This window comes from Erpetoichthys calabaricus, chromosome 13 (assembly GCF_900747795.2).
Source record: "Erpetoichthys calabaricus chromosome 13, fErpCal1.3, whole genome shotgun sequence".
NCBI classification, from domain to species: Eukaryota; Metazoa; Chordata; class Cladistia; order Polypteriformes; family Polypteridae; genus Erpetoichthys; species Erpetoichthys calabaricus.
The window spans coordinates 29,867,301-29,886,577 of record NC_041406.2 but is presented as its reverse complement, the minus strand read 5'-3'; the positions used below and the strand labels follow the sequence as shown (position 1 = coordinate 29,886,577).

The 19,277-nt window shown below is 40.3% G+C and overlaps 1 protein-coding gene across 1 annotated transcript in view; it reads left to right on the top strand.

Annotated features, from left to right (window-relative positions):
* trappc9 (trafficking protein particle complex subunit 9) overlaps nt 1–19,277 on the top strand; it is an 845,084-nt gene that overhangs the window by 122,291 nt on the left and 703,516 nt on the right. The window contains exon 15 of the mRNA XM_028818061.2: nt 5,414–5,577. Coding sequence (XP_028673894.2) covers nt 5,414–5,577 — 164 coding nt within the window. The remainder of the gene's footprint in view (nt 1–5,413; nt 5,578–19,277) is intronic.

Here is a 19,277-nt window from a genome sequence, read left to right as displayed (position 1 = left end):
TACAGGGTCACGGGGGTCTGCTGGAGCCAATCCCAGCCAACACAGAGCGCAAGGCAGGAAACGAACCCTGGGCAGGGCAGCAGCCCAACACAGATATATACACCGGACAGACAGACAGACACACACACACACTTCCACGCCTAGATGTTTATATACAAGGTATATATTTTGTGAGGGATGCCTCCTTAATTGAAGGATGGGGGAGATGGCGTTGCCCGGAACTGCTCCTGGGCCACAATTATGTGACACCGGAAGTACTCCTGGGATTCTAAATGTAAGGAGCCTCTTATTCTGAGGGCAATAGTCTGGAGGGAGCTGGAGAGTGACAAAGCTTGACACACTAGGAATAGAGACAAAGTAACGAGAAAGAGAGAGAAAGAAAAGGGAAAGGGAAAGGGGAGGGCAAAGATGTGGAAAGTGTTCCCCTGTGTAAATAAACCCATGTGTTGTATGCTAAACTTGTGCCCGATGCCTGTCTGTATCAGGTTTGTGCGACTGGTGTGACCCCTGCAACCTGACCCCTGTCTGGAAAGGGAAGGGTGATCACCTGGTTTGCGGCAACTACAGGGGGTAACACTGCTCTTGGTGCCAGGTAAGGTCCTTCTTAGGGTCATCCTCAATAGGATCCGTGATCACTTGCTCACCTTCCAGCGACCAGAGCAGTCTGGGTTTACGCCTACGAAGTCTACCATCGACCGCATTCTGGTGCTGAGGGTTCTCATCGAGTGCAAACGTGAATATCAACAGACTTTCTTTGTAGCCTTTGTAGAGTTTTGTAAAGCGTTGGGACTCGGTTGATTGACCTACCCTGTCGGACATCCTGAGACTTTGCAGGGATCCCAGTGAATTTGCTGGATGTCTTGGCTGGCCTGTACACTGGCACTGTGAGTGCTGTGGAGAGTGGAGGCAGAACCTCTGCATTTTTCTCAGTTGATTCTGGGTTTTGTCAGGGGTGTTTTCTTATTCCTACTCTGTTCAATGCTTGTATGGACTGGGTGTTAGGCAAGGTCGTGGGGTCTAGCGGCTGTGGGACATCTGTTGGTGAAGAAAGATTCACAGATCTTGACTTTGCTGACGCTGCTGTGATCTTTGCGGAGTCAATGGAGTCTCTGATCGGGGCGCTCGAGAGACTGAGTGAGGAGTCTGAGTGTCTGTGCTTGCGAGTGTCCTGGATAAAAACCAAGGTCCAGGCCTTTAATGACCTCTTGAGCATGGCCATTAGCAGTGTGTCTGTTTGCAGAGAGAGTGTCAACCTTGTCGAGAGGTTTACTTACCTCGGCAGTGACATTCATATCTCCGGTGACTCTTCCTAAGAATTCAGTAGACTGATTGGGAGAGCATGGGAGGTCATGAGGTTTCTGGAAAGGGGTGTATGGCACTCCAGATATCTATGCAAAAGGACAAAGGTTCAAGTCTTTAGTGTCCTGGTGCTTCCTGTCTTGCTATATGGTTGCGAGACATGGACACTGTCTAGAGACCTGAGACGAAGACTGGATTCCTTCATTACTGTGTTTCTTCAGTGAATCCTTGGGTACCACTGGTTTGACTTTGAGTCAAACGAGTGGTTGCTCAAGGAGTTCTGAATGAAGCACATTACCAGCACAGTGAGGGAACTTCATTTACGGTACTACAGCCATGTGGCTCAATTCCCTTAGGGTGATCCGGCTCACAGAATCCTCATTGCTGAGGACCTGAGCGGCTGCACCAGGCCAAGGGGATGCTCACATAACACTTGTTTGCAGCAGATGGATGGTCATTCCAGAGGGTGGGTGTGGACTGTGTGTCTACCTGGGGGGTTGCCAACCAGGATCCCTAGCTGTTTCATCATGTGGTGGGTGTAGCAATGTACTGTACCAGTGTTTGCTCCCCAACCTGACCTGACCTGAGAGAAGTACTTTACTAGGGGTTGTCCTAAAATTAAATGTTCAATAATAGCATTATTTTTTCTGTATGTAGACTGTCCATGCACTGACCGATTTCTCTAAAGCCTAACATTTTGAAGTTTGTAAAAGTTGTAATTCAGATTTTTCTTTAATTCTTAGGATTCTAATAACTGTCTTATGTTTTGTTTGTAAATATTAATTTTGTGCTTTAAACAACTGTAATACTTCAACATTTTTTGTACAAGCTAATGAACCCTTCGTTTCAATACTTAACATGAAAACATATAACTAATGAAACTGTAGTAAGGCATAATTGACCCTGTACCTTAACTAGCAACAGATTAGTTGCCCTTAGATTTTTCTTAATTTACTTGTTATACAGTATTTACATTTTAATTAATACAAGCATTTTCTAAATAATTAACTGCATCAGTAAGATACGCTAAAGCCTTCTAAAGTTTGAAATGGACAAATATAAAAATTGACAACTTGATGAATATGTAATGTTATGATCCACATTTTTCTTGTGCCCTACTTTGATTGCAAGGTTATTTGGTAAAGTTGTTTACATACCCCGGAAGTTCTTAGTGTCATAATTCAACCAGGGTTCTATGACTGGCTCAGGTGTATTTCCTTTTTGTTTATTCTTTGCACTATTTTTAAATATTGTTTTGTAAATTGTTCTTTAGTTATGTTTGTGTTTTTTTTATTTCTGTGCTTTATTTATTTAATATAGTGTTGTGTATTAATTATTTTTCAGTTTTTGTGTTATGTCAGTATTGTATTAGTTTTGTTTCTTTTCCGCCTTGTTCTTTTCATTTGGATCCTGTGGGGAAAGGACTTCCCTAGCAGTGTTAACAAGAATGCAGTAGTTAATAGTGATGCTTCCGCAATGAGTTGTTTTACTGTCTCTTTGACTGTTTCTAGTCTTAGATATTTGGATTTATTAGGTTCAAGTTTGCTTGTTATCATTAGGTGTTTTTGTACTCCTTATAAAGTTCATATTTATAGACTTTGTACACTTCAGCTCGGTGTTTAACACCATCCTCCCACAACGACTAGTGTCCAAACTGGCAGATCTGGGACTTCCATCACTCACCTGCAGTTGGATACTGGACTTCCTGTCTGGTCGCTCCCAGAGGGTCAGGCTGGGTCTCCACACATCTACTGGTCTCAGCCTCAACACTGGGACGCCGCAGGGTTGTGTGCTCAGCCCGCTCCTCTACACATATGACTGTGTCCCCACTCACCATAGCAACAAGATTATAAAGTTCGCGGATGACGCGACGGTGGTCGGACTCATCTCGGCAAGGAGGGTGAGCTGACATACAGGGACGAGGTGGAGCGACTGTCAGAGTGGTGCACAGTCAATAACCTGCTCCTCAACACCAAAAAAACGAAGGAGCTTGTTATTGACTTTAGGAAAAACAAAACTGACATCCAGCCACTCATCATTGGCGGGGCCTGTGTGGAGAGGGTCCCGGTGTTCAGGTTTCTGGGTATTGAGCTGGAGGATGACCTGACCTGGAGCGCCAACACCAAGGAGCTGCTGAAGAAGGTGCAGCAGAGACTGTATTTTCTGAGAATTCTCAGAAAGAACCATCTCCCAAAAAATGTGCTCCTTGCTTTTTATCACTGTTCCATCGAGAGTGTGCTCACGTACGGACTGTGTGTGTGGTACGGCAGCTGCACTTCCTCAGAAAAGAAAGCGCTCCACAGGGTCGTCAGGACAGCGGAGAGAACAATTGGTTGTACCCACCCCACTCTGGAACAAATCTACACCTCCCGATGCCGCAAAAAAGCAATAGACATTTCATAGGATTCATCACATCCCAGTCATTGCCTCTTCCAGCTTTTGCCATCGGGCAAGAGATACAGAGCAATGAAAACCAGGACAAACCGCCTTAAAAACAGCTTTTATCCGAAAGCAATCATGGCCCTGAACTCAGAATAAAACTGCTCCATATCATTCTACCAATGTGCAATATAGACCTTAAGTCAACAAGTGCAATTTGTATATTTATTACTATTCGGTTTGTTATTATTTTCTCTCTTCTTGTATTTTTGTGTTTTTAACTCTTATTCCTTACACTGAGTCGACTGCACCTTCAATTTCGTTGTTCCTTTGTAAAAGTGACAATGACAATAAAGATCTATCTATCTATCTATATTTATTTGGTCACTAGTCCCTTCATGACCTAATTTTGAAATTGTTAATTGTGAGTGGGTTCTTTTTCCTAGACCTGTTCTTATCATACAGTAAACTTTACCATAGCTATGTCCTGAACCTGGACATTCTGATCAGTTAGTTTTGTTTTAATACTGGCTAAGTTGTGACATGAAAAAGCATAAGCAATCCACCTTATTTTTTATAATGCTGTTCTCACAGGTAGACACTCAAAGGTATCCATTCACAACATGATATTTTTTCAGATATGTAGTCCTTGCAAAAATTTCTAATTAGCTCTTAAATGACACATTATTTTCCACTTTCTTTCCCCTTGAAGCCCTTGGAGTGTTTCTGAAATTATAGTTCCACTTTGATTTCCACATATAATTCTTAAAACATCATATGGAATCTGTGTGTCATTTACACCCAGAAATGATTACAGCTCAACTGTGCAATACAATATTTCAAAATGTTTTTTGCTACTTCAGAAATTCTAATAATCATTACTCTTAGCTTGCTTTCACATTTTCATCACTTGTTCTGATACTGCCCTGTGGTCATTTTGTCCTGGCACATATGCCTACTGGATGTTTCTACTCTAGCTGTTTCTCCAAGTGGTCTTTTAGGTACAATTATTTTTAAGCTTCTCTTGGCTTTGAGCTGGAAGTCAGCAGACGTAGGGTTGGTCTTACCATTGAAGGACATGAATCACCTCGAGCACTGTGCTAAAAGGACTGATGGGTTCTTGGCCACCCTTACCCATCATCATGAAAAACTACCATAACCATTCATTCTTCATTTGTCCATTTCACTTTACTATTAGTAATATTAGTGACAAATTGGTAAAGCTGGAATGGGGGCTGTTTTACTTATAAATGCCTTTTATATTTTTTCTGTTTCTCTACTTATTGTTGTCTTTTTTTTATGCTACAGAGTCAAGGAAGGGTATAAAAAAGGTGTGAGGAATCATTTGCTGTATTTTTTGTTTTTTTATATATTGATTGATATTTTCTTCAGGCTTGTTTTGGTTGCGAATTCATTACTCTTTGATTAATTAGGTGTGGAGAAAGAATGTCCTTTGTTTGGGTTGTATTTTCTTATATTTATTAAAAAATTTTATCATTAAAAAGTTGTCACAAAAAACCCAAGCCAGTTTTGATAGAATCATTGCATTTAAATGCCTTCAGTTCTATAAAATGGCTAGCCTAGCGATTGATATCCCTTTCAAAGCTTGTTATATCATGGAAGACACAAAAATAGTCACATTCCTATTTTCTAAAGTTCAACTTAACATTTGATCAGATATTTCAGTTGTATGATATATGGCTCTGGTTTGCTAATATTTCTTGTCTCATTACAGATCTGCTCACACACTGCAACCAGCATCTGGAGAAGAGGTATCCACCAGTGTGTCTGTTCAGCTTTTCAATGGAGAGTCCCAAAAGCTTGTTGTAAAACTGGAAAATATTGGTTCTGAGCCTCTAGAAACGCTGGAGATCACTTCTAAGGTTGTCACTACAAAAGGTGAGGAAAAAGGTAGTGCCTTTTATTTCTGTATATAGTAAGTTCTAAGTCTTTTGTGTAAGAAATAGAGTTGTGTTTATAACTGTAATACATTTTATTAATATATTACTGTTTTTAAAATATACTTGTAAAATTTCATTGAGATTCTTATAATATTCTTCATTTTTCATTCGGCATGTTTTGTTGTAATGAGACTACAGTGGTGACAGACTGACAGTTCCCATCTCCTCCTTTGAATAACCCAGGTGGATGTCCTGGGCCTTTTCTGAGTAGACCATTTATGAATACCTTCCATGGGAGATACTTTAACTGTACCGACCTTGTCCTCAAACTGTAGTAGCATTAACTATTAAATCTTACTGGATTGTCACTCTCTTCACTGTACTATCGAGGGTGTGCCTACTGGCACAAGAAACATATTTTGTTTCAGGTGTTGTACCAGTGAGGGCATTCTTCTAGCCATTAACAAAAGCTATTGACCATAGTAAAGAATAAAATATTTTTGATCTTAAAATTAAAAGCCTTCTCCAGAACCCAGCTCTCTCTTTGTTTCCATTGCCTGGTGTAACACCAGTTTAATTTGATTCATGGGTCATTCTTAGTACTGCTGTTGCTATACCAATTCATTATCTACAGTCTTAAACTTGCCCCCACCTCACCAGCACTCATCAATTCTTTAACAGAAATGATTAGTTTTTTGGAGTTTCACAGTTTGGGGTCAGTGTATATCTTGTCCTTGAAACTGTTGTTACGTTATACCACTGCAAAGCTGTCTTGTATTTTTTTTTGTTAAACATACCATGATTGTGTATTTGTTCTTCAGTTTTGCTAAAACATCTGAATGTTCAGGCATGAATGTGACCTTCACCTTGCTTGAGTGATTGTTGCAGTTACGGCTTCGTCCTCAATAGGATCCGTGATCACTTGCTCACATACTAACGACCGGAGCAGTCTGGTTTTACACCTAAGAAGTCTACAATCGACCGCATCCTGGCACTGAGGGTTGTCATGGAGCACAAATGCAAATATCGGTAGAGTTTTTTTGCAGCCTTTGTCGATTTTCGTAAAATTGTTCGACTCAGTTGAATTAGCTGCCATGTGGGACATCCTGAGGGTTTGCGGGAACCCCTCGAGGTTGCTTGATATCATGGCCGGCCTGTACACTGGTACTATGAGTGCTGTGCAGAGTGAAGGCAGGACCTCTGTGTTTTTCCGAGTTGATTCTGGGGTTCGTCAATGGTGTGTTCTTGCTCCTACTCTGTTCAGTGCTTGTATGGACTGGGTGTTGGGCAAGGTCGTGGGGTCCAGCGGCTGTGGGGCATCTGTTGGTGAAGAAAGATTCAGTTACAAGACTGCACAAATGGAAAACAAATGTTAGTTTTGGTTTCCTAGTTAGCAGTAGAGGTTTGTAATTATTATTAGTATTATTGTATTAATAGACCAAATTAGACGTATAATAATTATACAGTATTATTATATTGTTGCATGCTAAACTGACCCTTGAAGCCGATGACACATTACATGACTTCTGGTCATTGAGTATGTCAGACTTGTGAACTGCAGCTGCTGATTTCATTGATGGATAATGTCAGTTTACATTACTGAAAATCGCTGGGCACGTGGAGTCAATGGATGCTCTGACTGGGGCGCTCGAGAGACTGAGTGAGGAGTCGGAGTGTCTGGGCTTGCGAGTGTCCTGATAAAAACCAAGATCCAGGCCTTTCCAGCCTTTCCAACCAAGATCCACACTTTCCAGCCATCAGCAGTGTGTCTGTTTGCAGAGAGAGTGTCGACCTTGTTGAGAGGTTTACTTACCTTGGCAGTGACCTTCATGTCTCTGGTGACTCTTCCTTTGAAGTCAGTAGATGGATTGGGAGAGCATGGGGAGTCATGAGGTTGCTGGAAAGGGGTGTGTGACGCTCCCGATATCTATGCAAAATGACAAAGGTTCAAGTCTTTAGAGTCCTGGTGCTTCCTGTCTTGCTATATGGTTGCAAGACATGGACGCTGTCCAGTGACCTGAGATGAAGACTGGACTCCGTTGGTACTGTGAGTCACCGGAAAATCCTTGGGTATCGTTGGTTTGACTTTGTGTTGAATGAGCGGTTGCTCATGGAGTCCCGAATGAGGCACATTACCTGCAATGTGAGGGTGTGTCAGTGATGGCACTACGGCCATGTGGCGTGATTCCCTGAGGGTGATCCAGCTCGTAAGATCCTCATTGTTGGGGACACGAGTGGCTGGACCAGACAAAGGGGTCGCCCACGTAACACCTAGCCGCGGCAGATAGAGATAGATTTCCGAAGGGTGGGACTGGACTGCGTGTCTGTCTGGGGGGTTGCCAACTGGGATCCTGAGTTGTTTCGTCGTGTAGTGGGTGTGGCAATGCACTGTACCAGTACATGCTCCCCAACTTGACTTGACTTGACTTGATTTTTCATTTGAGAATATATGAGTATGTCTGATTCAAAATTTTAATTTTGAAAAGAAATTTTGTAAGTGGTTTCTGTTTTCCTTTGCACTAATACAATCAATCACATGTTAAATCTTAAAACATCAAATGTGCAGGTTTTTTCATGTTAAGCGCTTTCCTCATGTTTATTTTTAAATCTTAAATTTACTTTCATTGCAGATGTTTACTTAATCAGTAGCTGCTTCTCTATCTTTTGCTTTTCCTTAATAAGTCATAACTCTGTACTCTTCAGTTGTTTTGTAATCTTAAAATTTAATAACGCACAACTGTGACCCTGAACTGCATTAAAAGGGATTGATAATGAATGGCTGGATTTAAAAGACAATTTAAAGGGGTTGTCAAAAATTTGTAAATTTCAGTCATTTTTAGGGAGGAAATATTTTTATTTGAAACAAGTTAACATACACTATCCACATATCAGCTTAAAACATGCTTGCTTAGAATTCAAATTAAGTCAATTTTTGTATTGATCATAACTCTTGGATTTCAGTAGAAAGTTCTCTAAAGCTGACACTGCATGTTTGCAGGGATTTATAGTATACTAGCCAACCCGCGGCGTAACATACGCCGCATAATTATGTATTGATGGGTGAACACTTGCTGAACGACACAGTTGTCCAAATGGGGTGGGTTTGTGGATACCACTGTGAATGAATGAAAAGATGGACCTCTGGAGAGAGCAACATACAATTGTCCGTGACTGAAAGCGGGATCGTCTGTGACGATGGAGGCCACGCTGGTGAAAGTTACTTCGTCGGTAGGGATAAGTTTCAGCACTTGTTCATTAAGGTGTAGCGAGTCTTCGTTGTTGACGCTTAATATATCTTGCGTACTGAGTTGTTCCGGAGTCACAGTTGAGAAACACTTTTTTAATGTCTTTTAAGCACAGGGAAAAAAATTAACATGTGAAACATCTGTAATGTAATAAGCCACTAAGAAAAGTAACATTGCAACAATGCACGCTACGATCCGATCGCTGTAAACAGAAGTGAAAACAAAATCGAGGCCGGTGCATTCTTTAACTGCCTTGTAGCGCAATGGTAGTGCTACTGTTTTGCAGTAAGGAGACTATGGAAGATTTTGGGTTCGCTTCCCGGTTTCTCCCTGTGTGGATAGCGCTTTGAATACTGAAAACATTGGTATATCAATGTAATGAAGTATTATTATTCTTATGCGTCCAGCACTCTCTCTCTCGTGCGCCTGTATGCGTGTGTGTGTCGCTCTCTCTCGCTCGCTCGCTGCACGTGTTCCTGCAGGCATACCAGTAAGTGAATGAAAAGATGGAACTCTGGAGAGAGCAACATACAACTGTCCGTGACTGAAAACTGGTTTTGGCAGATACATGCACATCTTTTTGAAAGTTTGGCCCTGTGCCTTATCAATTGTCATCGCAAAGGCAAATCTAACAGGAAATTGTCTTCTTGTTAAAGTAAAAGGCAAATTATCCGCGACAAACAAACTGTTTTACACGCTGCATACCAACCCGCGGCGTAGTATACGCCGCATAATCATGTTTTTTAAGCAGAGGGAAAAAATGAACATTTGCAAAATCTGTAATGCCGCTTTCAGTAAGTATAATGCACACGCGTTTAATTTGTCAGCCACTTTTTGCCAGCCGTCTTTTCTGGTTTGGGCTGCTTTTGCAGGGTTACCGCTTGTGCATATTAAATCTTGAAATCCTTCGAGTAACTAATTAACTAACTAACACCCACTCACCCAGCTTGTGAGAAAAAAATGTGCCCGTTCTTTCATCATTTTGTTGCAGCCTATCAAAGACTTACTGATCATGTTTTCTAGAGTCAATATACAGTGGAACCTCGGTTCATGACCATAATTCGTTCCAAACCTCTGGTCGTGAACCGATTTGGTCGTGAACCGAAGCAATTTCCCCCATAGGATTGTATGTAAATACAATTAATCCATTCCAGACCATACGAACTGTATGTAAATATATTTTTGTAAAGATTTTTAAGCACAAATATAGTTAATCATTACACCATAAAATGCACAGTGTTATAGTAAAAACATTGAATAACAGTGACACAAACACCCAGGCTCCCTGCTCAGCTGCATGCTCTCTCTCTCAGCAGCATGCGAGCCTCCCCAGCCCCCCCCCCCCCCCACCTCTCTCTCTCTCTCTCTCAGCAGCACGCAAGCCTCCCCAGCCCCCCCCTCTCTCTCTGTAACATTGTAGCAGTTGTATAAACACTTTTTTTAAAAATGAGTTTTAAGCACAGGGGGAAAAAAGGAACATTTGAACAAATCCGAACATTATTTAAAAGCCAACCAAGATAGTAACATTGCAGGAGTTCACCATTTTTAATCAGTCGACTGACAGTAGTGGAGTCAGGCACAGAGAAGGTCAGCTGCTGAGAAAGCATCTCGACTGTTGCAGGGCGGTGAAGCAGGTGAGATGCTAATGAAAAAGAGGCACAGGGCTTATTGGTTTTTAAAGACTGCTTCCTTCATTGTGTTTTAACCTCAGTTTTAAAGGATTGCCTGGCTCTCTCTGTCGCGCTGCCTGTGTGTGTGCCTCTGTCTCTCTGTGGCGCTGCCTGTGTGTGCGCGGCACTCTCTCGCGCTGCCTGTGTGTGCCTCTGTCTCTCTCTGGCGCTGCCTGTGTGTGCCTCTGTCTCTCTCTGGCGCTGCCTCTGTGTGAACCAAGGTTGCACTGAGGTTGACTAATGAAAAGTTAACATGTCTCAGAGCTGCATGTGGACTGTGGCACAGACAAACAGAAATGACGGCATGTTTTCCGAGGCGTCGCGTCCGAGTTGGTGGCCGTGGCTCTGCGAGTTGTCGTCGTATCCAATGGTCTTAGAGTTGGTGGGCGTGGCTCCTTCCTACGTGCGCCATGGGTGTCTTACTTGTCGGCGGCTTAGTGAATCCACGCCCCTTCCGGTGTGCTTTCCATGGGTGGCTACTTGTCTTAGGCTTAGTGAATTATATATATAGATTAGTGCAGTGTGAGTGAGTGAAAAATGTTTTTGTAAAGTTTTTTTATTGTTATTAGCCAGCATCTTTTTAATAGTTTCACACATTAGACGCATCTCACCAAAATTTTTATATATACTTTGAATAACCCAACTGACAAATGAATGGGATCTGTATTAAGCCTGGAAAAGCAATAATTTCTTTAAACAGGAAGTAGTTTTGAATTACACTGTAGTACAAAGATTTTTTTGCCTTCTTTTTTTAATTTAATAATTACACTGGGCAGATATTACTTCTGAACATCTTTGGGTGTATCTTATGGATTTTGGCCTGCTGACAACAAACATCACCTTTAAATTTTGCTATCATGTACCATTTAATTGCAATAGCCTATAGTTTTGATTTCCTCTCATAAGTATACATATACAGTACAACAACTTGAACTGGAACCTCTGTATTTATCTAAAAGTAGCCCCACAGCTACTAGGATTGCAGCTCAGATGTACCAAGTACTGTTGTTTTACTTGCAAATGGGAAAGCTGTACTAAAAGAGTCTCAATACATAAAAAAGGAAAGAAAGAAAAACTGACTGCTCTGTATACATTTAGTTCCAGGGCACAAACGTGTGGCACATAAAACCCTTGCTGACTCAAAGATATTTTTGCCTTCTTGTCATATAAAACTTGTCATATAAACTAATTGAAAATTTTGGCAAACCAATGGATAAGGAAGGTGAAGAATTTTGATATTTGATACAGATGTTTTCAAGAATAACTAATGCCAAGGTTAGGGAAGGCATTATTGTTGGTCCATAAAATGAGACACTTCTTTAATTACAAGCGGTTGAAAAACCTGTTACTAGAACCAGAGAAAACTGCATGGAAGGCATTGAGAGATATTGGTAGTAATTTTCACAGCAGCTACAGAGCACTTAAGTACGTCTAGCCTGTTGACAACATGCTTCAAGCACACAAAACCATGAAGGTTCATTTTCTGCATTCACACTTGGACTTCCTTCCTGGGAATTTTGCCGCAGTCAGCAAAGAACATGGTTTCAGCAAAGTTTCACAAGGACAGTGCAGTGGTGGAGAAATTTTATCAGGACCTGTGGAATCCATCAATAATAATAATAATAACTAATAATAATAATACATTTTATTTATATAGCACCTTTCCAATGCCCAAGGTGCTTTGTTGGCCAACTCTTGGATGCTGAAACAAGAAGCAGCAGATGCTGAGTATGAAGGAAAATTGACAGCAAGAAATTTTTAACTCAAACTAATGCAGCATGTCATTAACAGATTAAACTCACTAAATTCAATAAATGTTAATTCCATGTTTCTTCAGATTCTTGTGTGATACAGTCAATCTGAAATTATATTTTGTTTAGCTTGAAGCCATCTGTCATTTTCAACAATATTTTTTCAGGAAGTGAAATGTTTGGGGAAAAAAAACCCTGTTTTACAGTGTTATATGTGCAAATAACCAGCAATGTCCAGAGAATATGTTAAAAACAGAGGATGTGTATTGAAACTTTTTCCAAAAATTAACACAAAATATTTATAAGAAAGAAGTGGTAGTGCATGATATAGTTACATTGAATTGAACAGACATTCAAGTTTAATGGCAAGTGATAAAGATGCTATCACCCTTTTTTATGTTGCTGGTCACTTGAAGTCATCTTTGTTAGTGTGAAGAATCTATTGTGGGGGGTTCCAGACAGTTTTTTTAGAGCGACACCTGCACAGTAAGAGATATGTATATATTTTGTTCTTCATTTTCTATATTCCTACCTTCAACAATGATAAATCTAAAGGTGCACAGATTAATTTGCGATATATGAACATTTTTTATCTGGCAGAATTTCTTTGAGTTAAGCACTGAATGTTTCCACATTACTCTCAGTGGCTTTTACTTGAAATCTAATAAGGATGGATGGAGATTGAGAATGATAAGAGTAATCTTAAATTCACCAAAATTCTTTTGCAGAAAACTGTGAGTGAGTGTTTTAGCTTGTATATGTTTACTCGCTTATTGCAGGAAATTTATAAACAGCAGGTCAGCCAGAATAGGAATGTTCCCAGTCTGTAGGCATGTATAATTCATGGTAGAAACTCGGATTCCCCCCAGACCTCAAGCAGCAGCTGCCTGCCAGTGCCTCAGAAAAATAGATTTTTACCTAAACCTAGATCAATGAATGTATTTAATTTGATTTATTTCTTTATTTTTTCCTTTTGTTATGATTACTGTGACAGTTTAAAGGCAAAATGATGTGTATATGTACATGGTAATAATGATATTCATGGTTTAAAATATAAAATGTATGTATCCTGTCCATAGCAAACTTCTTGTCGGTATAGCAGAATGAGATAGAATAACATGACATGCATTGCTATAGGCTGCTTATGTGTGTGTGCCACTGGAGATGTTGTTCTCAGAGGATGTTAAAGTTTGATTTTCAATGTTTTATGCCTTTTCAGGTCAGGGCACACCCATAGTTCTAAAAGTAGTGCCTCTCAGTTTCTAATTGAAATTCAATCAATAAAAAAATTTAAGAGGCTGCAAGCAAGATAGCACATTAAAATCTTATTAGCATTTGTGTTCGGTATCTGAAGCAAGTCCCACTACTATAGTTGCCTATAAAAGTATCCTAATCACAAACTTTGGACTGACATATTAATAACATGTATAAAGCAAAGCCAATTGCCAGTTAATCATTAAGTGAACACAGTTGCTAATAGTTAATTGACTAGTAAGAAATGTGTATCATTTACATCAGTGTTAAGTATCCAGCAGGCATCGCCTTCCCCATAGTTGGAAGTAATTTATTGGTTCAGATAGTTTCGGAGAAGGCTGGTCTATCACTGCTGGGCTGGGGCCACAAATAAGGCAGAAAACCATCCCTGTATATTGAAGTATCAGGATTATCAGATGCTGAGGATGCATATAGGATTGAATTGTCTGGATTTATACTGGGTGTGTTCTATGATAAACACATAACACATTAAATCTCCTGCAAGATATCGCAGTGATCTCGTGAGGATATGTGATGGATGATCATACATGAGGATATGTAGTCATGGTGAGAGAGATGTTTGAGAAAGCACAGCAAGTAGACAGTTGCAATAATTTAGTTATGAGATAACCGTTACTTGTATTAGGAACTTGGCTGAGGATGTGTTAGGAAATCCTCCTGACATTCTGTAAGAGCCCTGCCCTGGTTGATGGTTACTGACGCCTCATAGATTATTCTTAGGATCTTGGGGCCTTTCTAAGCTGTTATTTTATATTTTTATTTTATTAATTTTCATTGTAATCATTCCATACAAACAGATCAATTTATAACCCAACAAAATTGAAGACAAATCAAACCCTGCCCCTGAGAAGGAGAGCTTAGCTAAAGGAAAATTGCTTAAGGCTTTTTAATAAGTCAACATTAAACAAAAGAAAGGGAGAAGTAAATATATATGTAAATAAGAGATGGAGAAGGGAGTTAAATGCGGTAATAGTTATTTCTCTTATTCTAAAATAATATTGATTAAATCCTGCCAGGTTTTGAAAAAATTTTGTACAGATCCTCTAACTGAGAATTTGATTTTTTCCAATTTCAAATAATATAAAACATCGGTTTCCCACTGACTTATAAGAGGAGAATTAGGATTCTTCCAATTTAACAAAATAAGTCTGCGTGCCAAAAGTGTAGTGAATGCAATCACCGTTTGCTTGTCCTTCTCCAATTCAAGTCCATCTGGAAGAACACCGAACACAGCTGTTAATGGGTTAGGAGGGATTGTGACCCCAAGGCTGTCTGAAAGGCACTTAAAAATTTTTGTCCAAAATGATGTTAGTTTGGTGCAGGCTCAGAACATGTGACCCAGTGAGGCAGGAGCTTGGTTGCAGCGTTCGCAGGTTGGATCCTGCCCTGGAAACATTTTGGACAGTTTTAAGCGAGACAGATGAGCTCAATATATAATTTTTAGTTGAATAATTCTATGCTTTGCACATATAGAACTCGAGTGAATTCTCTGCTTTGCTACCTTCCACTCCTTTTCTGATATATTGATTAAGAGATCTTCTAATAAGATTTTATATATTGCGGAAATAGTGTTTATTTCCTCGAAATTGAGCAGTATTTTTTCCAGCAATGTGGAGGGTGCAAGGTGGGGGAAATCGGGCAATTTCTGTTTAACAAAATTTCTAATTTGAAGACAGTAAAAGAAATGTGTAGCTGGGAGGTTGAATTTTGAACGTAATTGTTCAAAAGATGTAAATATGTTGTCTATATAAAGATCTCTGAGCATTTTAATCCCAAAACTTTTCTAGGTATTAAAAACTGGATATACTTGCGAAGGTTGAAAGAGGTGGTTCTCTTGCAGAGGTGCCACTGATAAAAGATTTTCCATCTTAAAATGCTTTCTTATTTTAGCAAGGTTTGTTTGTCAGGTACTTATAACACCTGTGCTTGGAGATGATTGTCTGCCATCCATTTAGAAATAAGATGCAAAGGAATATTGCTGCATCTGAGGTAGGAATATAGGATGTAAATTTAAAGGTGCTAAAGTGTTAAAAATAGGGATACTCCATAACATATAGCCTTGAAGTAATTGTTGTGAACTTTGTAGCATACTACAAGCCGAGACCACCTTTGATACGTCAGTACGAGGCCAAAAACCATATACACAAGTAAAAATCTTTCATAGTTTTTGCAATATCATTTTGAGCATTGATTTAAACTCCCTACTTAACAAATCCAGAAGTTAGGAAGTTGAGTTTAATGCTTTTTGAACTAACGAATAGCATAGATGAGAAATTTAGCGCCCCCAAAATGTAAACAAATCCTAAAATGGAATCACAAATTGAAAAATTTCATTAACACATTGAAAATTTCAAAAGCAAATTGCATTGCTCAAATAATTTGAGAAGCATAAAAAATTAAGTGTGTAAAAATAAAGAGATTACAGAAGAAAATGCCCCAACACAAACAAAAAAGAAAAATACTTCACAAGAGGAGTTACCTAGCAATGAAATTACAGAGACTTTACTAGAAGAGAAAGTTACAGTAGAAAGTAATAGAATTAAATACTTTATGAAGTGTTTTAGGAATAAATTTTCTGCCTTACCTTGCTATTATAATAAATAAATTGCTTTTTTTGCAGTTAATGCTTTTTTCAGGAATAGTTTTTCCTTTCATGTGTTGTTTGAATGCTTCTGTGTGTTTCAGGATAGTAGTTGAAAATAATGGCTAAAAGGAAAAGAAGACAGAAAACATCCCTGAGGGAGTGCCAGACCATTGTATGGTATAGGGTGTAGTCCCCTGACATACTGGTTCAGTTTGGGGAAACTGATTGAATTAATGTGTTGAGAAATGTTGCTGCCTTTCTCCTTTATAAATGCTTCCTGGGATGCCTCTGTGTGAAGTCTGCATGACTTTCATAGAGACATGCTGTGAGGTTTGCAGATTTCTTAAAGCAAGTTGCTATGGAAAGCAGTGTGTACTCCTGCAGAAATCACAGCTATATGATAATCTTCACAGTCAAATCAATTAACCTAAAGTGAATGTACAAATACTGACTATTTCACTGAGCAGTTCTGCTTTACAGAATGACTTCCCTTTCCTCTCACAATATGTACTTACTATCCTTTGATATTGTTTTCTGGCACTAATTTTGTGTTGCCAGTTACTGTTGCATTTGGCTTACACTAGAAGCTAAAGCCAAGAACATATTTTTACTAGTAGATTTATTTGATAAATTATATCAGATTTTCCCTTTGATTATTATATTGCTGGCTTCAACCAATTAGGATGGATTATAGTCCCCAAGTTATAAATTTGGCAACCAATGACTGCAAAGTTAGTGTAATTCAAAAATGGCCTGTAGTGGGCAGTGACAGATAAGGTAACGTGATCCAAAAGACATTCTATAGAGAGTAGTGAGCCCAAGACCAGTGTCTTTCAAAATACAGTACGTTTCTTGGCAAAACCCATCCAATCCCTTACTTTCCTTTTATTAGATAATTGTGTGAGGGGTGTTCTTGGTCCTCTTTTAATAAGACTCATGTGAACCCTTTTTTATTAACATAGCCTTAACCTAGCATAAACACTATTGGGCTATTGTTTGTCTACAATGAGTTTGCGTTGTCCTGCTGGTGGTTTTATTGATCTTTGTGTTTGTAGCAGGCTTCACAGTAGCTGGTTGTACAAAGACGTGGCCCATTTAAAAACAGGAGGATGTTCATATTAAACGTGCAAAGGTTGGCTAGGAAGAAGTCAGAGTGTCAAAAGTTGGATTGTAATGCAGTAGTGGCAGTAATATATATTAAATTTTTACCAATATTACACATAACTTGTGTTTTTGTAGTGCAGTTGCTTAAAATGCTGCTTTGGTCCACTGCTTTGTCTTATTCCGGTTTTTCAGAGATAAATATGTAATTTCCTGTCAACTCTATAGGCATTATTTTCCCAAATAAATTTTTTAAAAATGTAATTTGTTGAATTAATTAAAATATAATTTCATTTTGCTTTATGCTAGTATGCAGCTAGCAGGTCGCACTCTGCTCCGTTGGGACAGGACAAAGGAATCCGGTAAGAGCAGGGGAGGGGGGGCTCTGTATTTACGTGCATGAGAACTAGTGCAACAATGGGACAATTATAGATAAACACTGTTCCCCTGACCTCGAGTACATGTCTGTAAGATGCCGGCCTTTTTTTCTACCGAGAGAGCTAACAGTAGTGATTGTCATGGCTGTGTACATTCCACCCGACGCCAATGTAAACACATCGCTCTCTCTCCTGCTGAATGCAATTAACGAACAGCAGCGAGCCCACCCTGACAGTGCTCATATAATTGCAGGAGACTTCAAGAAGGCCAACTTGAAGACTGTACTCCCGAAATTTTATCAACATGTTAAGTGTTCTACTACAGGGGAGAACACTCTGGACCATGTTTACTCCAACATCAAGCATGCGTACAGAGCTATACTCCTCCCTGAACTCGGACAGTCCGACCATCTTTCTCTCTTGCTCTCCCCAGCCTACACCACCCTCAGACGCAGTGCCAGGCCCACCATAAAGACTGTTACAACCTGGCCTGAAAATGCACTCTCCAAACTACAAGACTGCTTTGAACAGACGGACTGGGAAATATTTGAACACCAAGAGCTGGAAACATTCACAGGAACGGTACTGGACTATATCAGGTTCTGCATTGGGAATGTGACTGTGGACAAAAACATTCGCGTTTTCCCAAACCAGAAACCCTGGATGACCAGCCAGGTCCATACACTCCTCAGAGACCGCGATGCTGCCTTCAGGTCAAGTGACAGAGCTCTGTACAGGGCTGCCTGAGCTGCTCTGAAAAGTGGAATTAAAAAAGCCAAGACGGACCATAAAAGGAGCATAGAGTCCCACCTGTCCAGCCACAATACACGGGAGGTGTGGCAGGGAATACAAAACATCACAAACTACAGAGGCTGTGATGCAACAACAGGAGATCTGAGTGCGCCGCTAGCAGAGGAGCTAAACTGCTTCTTTGCTCGCTTTGAATCATCATCACAACAGCAGCACTCACCTGCTCCAACCCTGCTCCCACCCTCACCGGGTTCTTGCACTACTCCACTCACTGTAAAGGGGCACGATGTCAGAAGGGTGCTCCTGGCAGTGAACCCTAAGAAGGCTGCCGGCCCAGATATAGTGCCTGTTAGGGTGTTCAGAGCGTGTGCCCACCAGCTCACCTTTATCTTTACCAAAATCTTCAACCTCTCCCTAGCCCAGGCAGTCATTCCGTCCTGCCTAAAATCAGCCACAATCATTTCAGTGCCGAAGAAGTCTCCCATCACCAGCCTAAATGATTATCGCCCAAGTAATCAGGAAGTGCTTTGAGAGACTGGTTCTCCAGCACATCAAGGACTATCTCCCCCAAGACTTCGATACCTACCAATTTGCATATCGCATGAACAGATCGACAGAAGATGCCATTGCTGTAGCTCTCCACTCTGTGCTGAGCCATCTAGAGCAGCAGCAGAGCTACGTCCGGATGCTGTTTGTGGATTACAGCTCAGCTTTTAATACAATCATTCCTGACATTCTCATCACCAAACTGGTCACTCTTGGCCTCCCCCCTCTCACGTGTGTCTGGATAAAAGACTTTCTTACCAACCGGCTCCAGACTGTGAGACTCGGACCCCACCACTCCTCCATTCGCACACTGAACACCGGTACCCCGCAAGGCTGTGTGCTGAGCCCCCTTCTGTAGTGTCTCTACTCCCACGACTGCAGTCCGGCCCACAACAACAA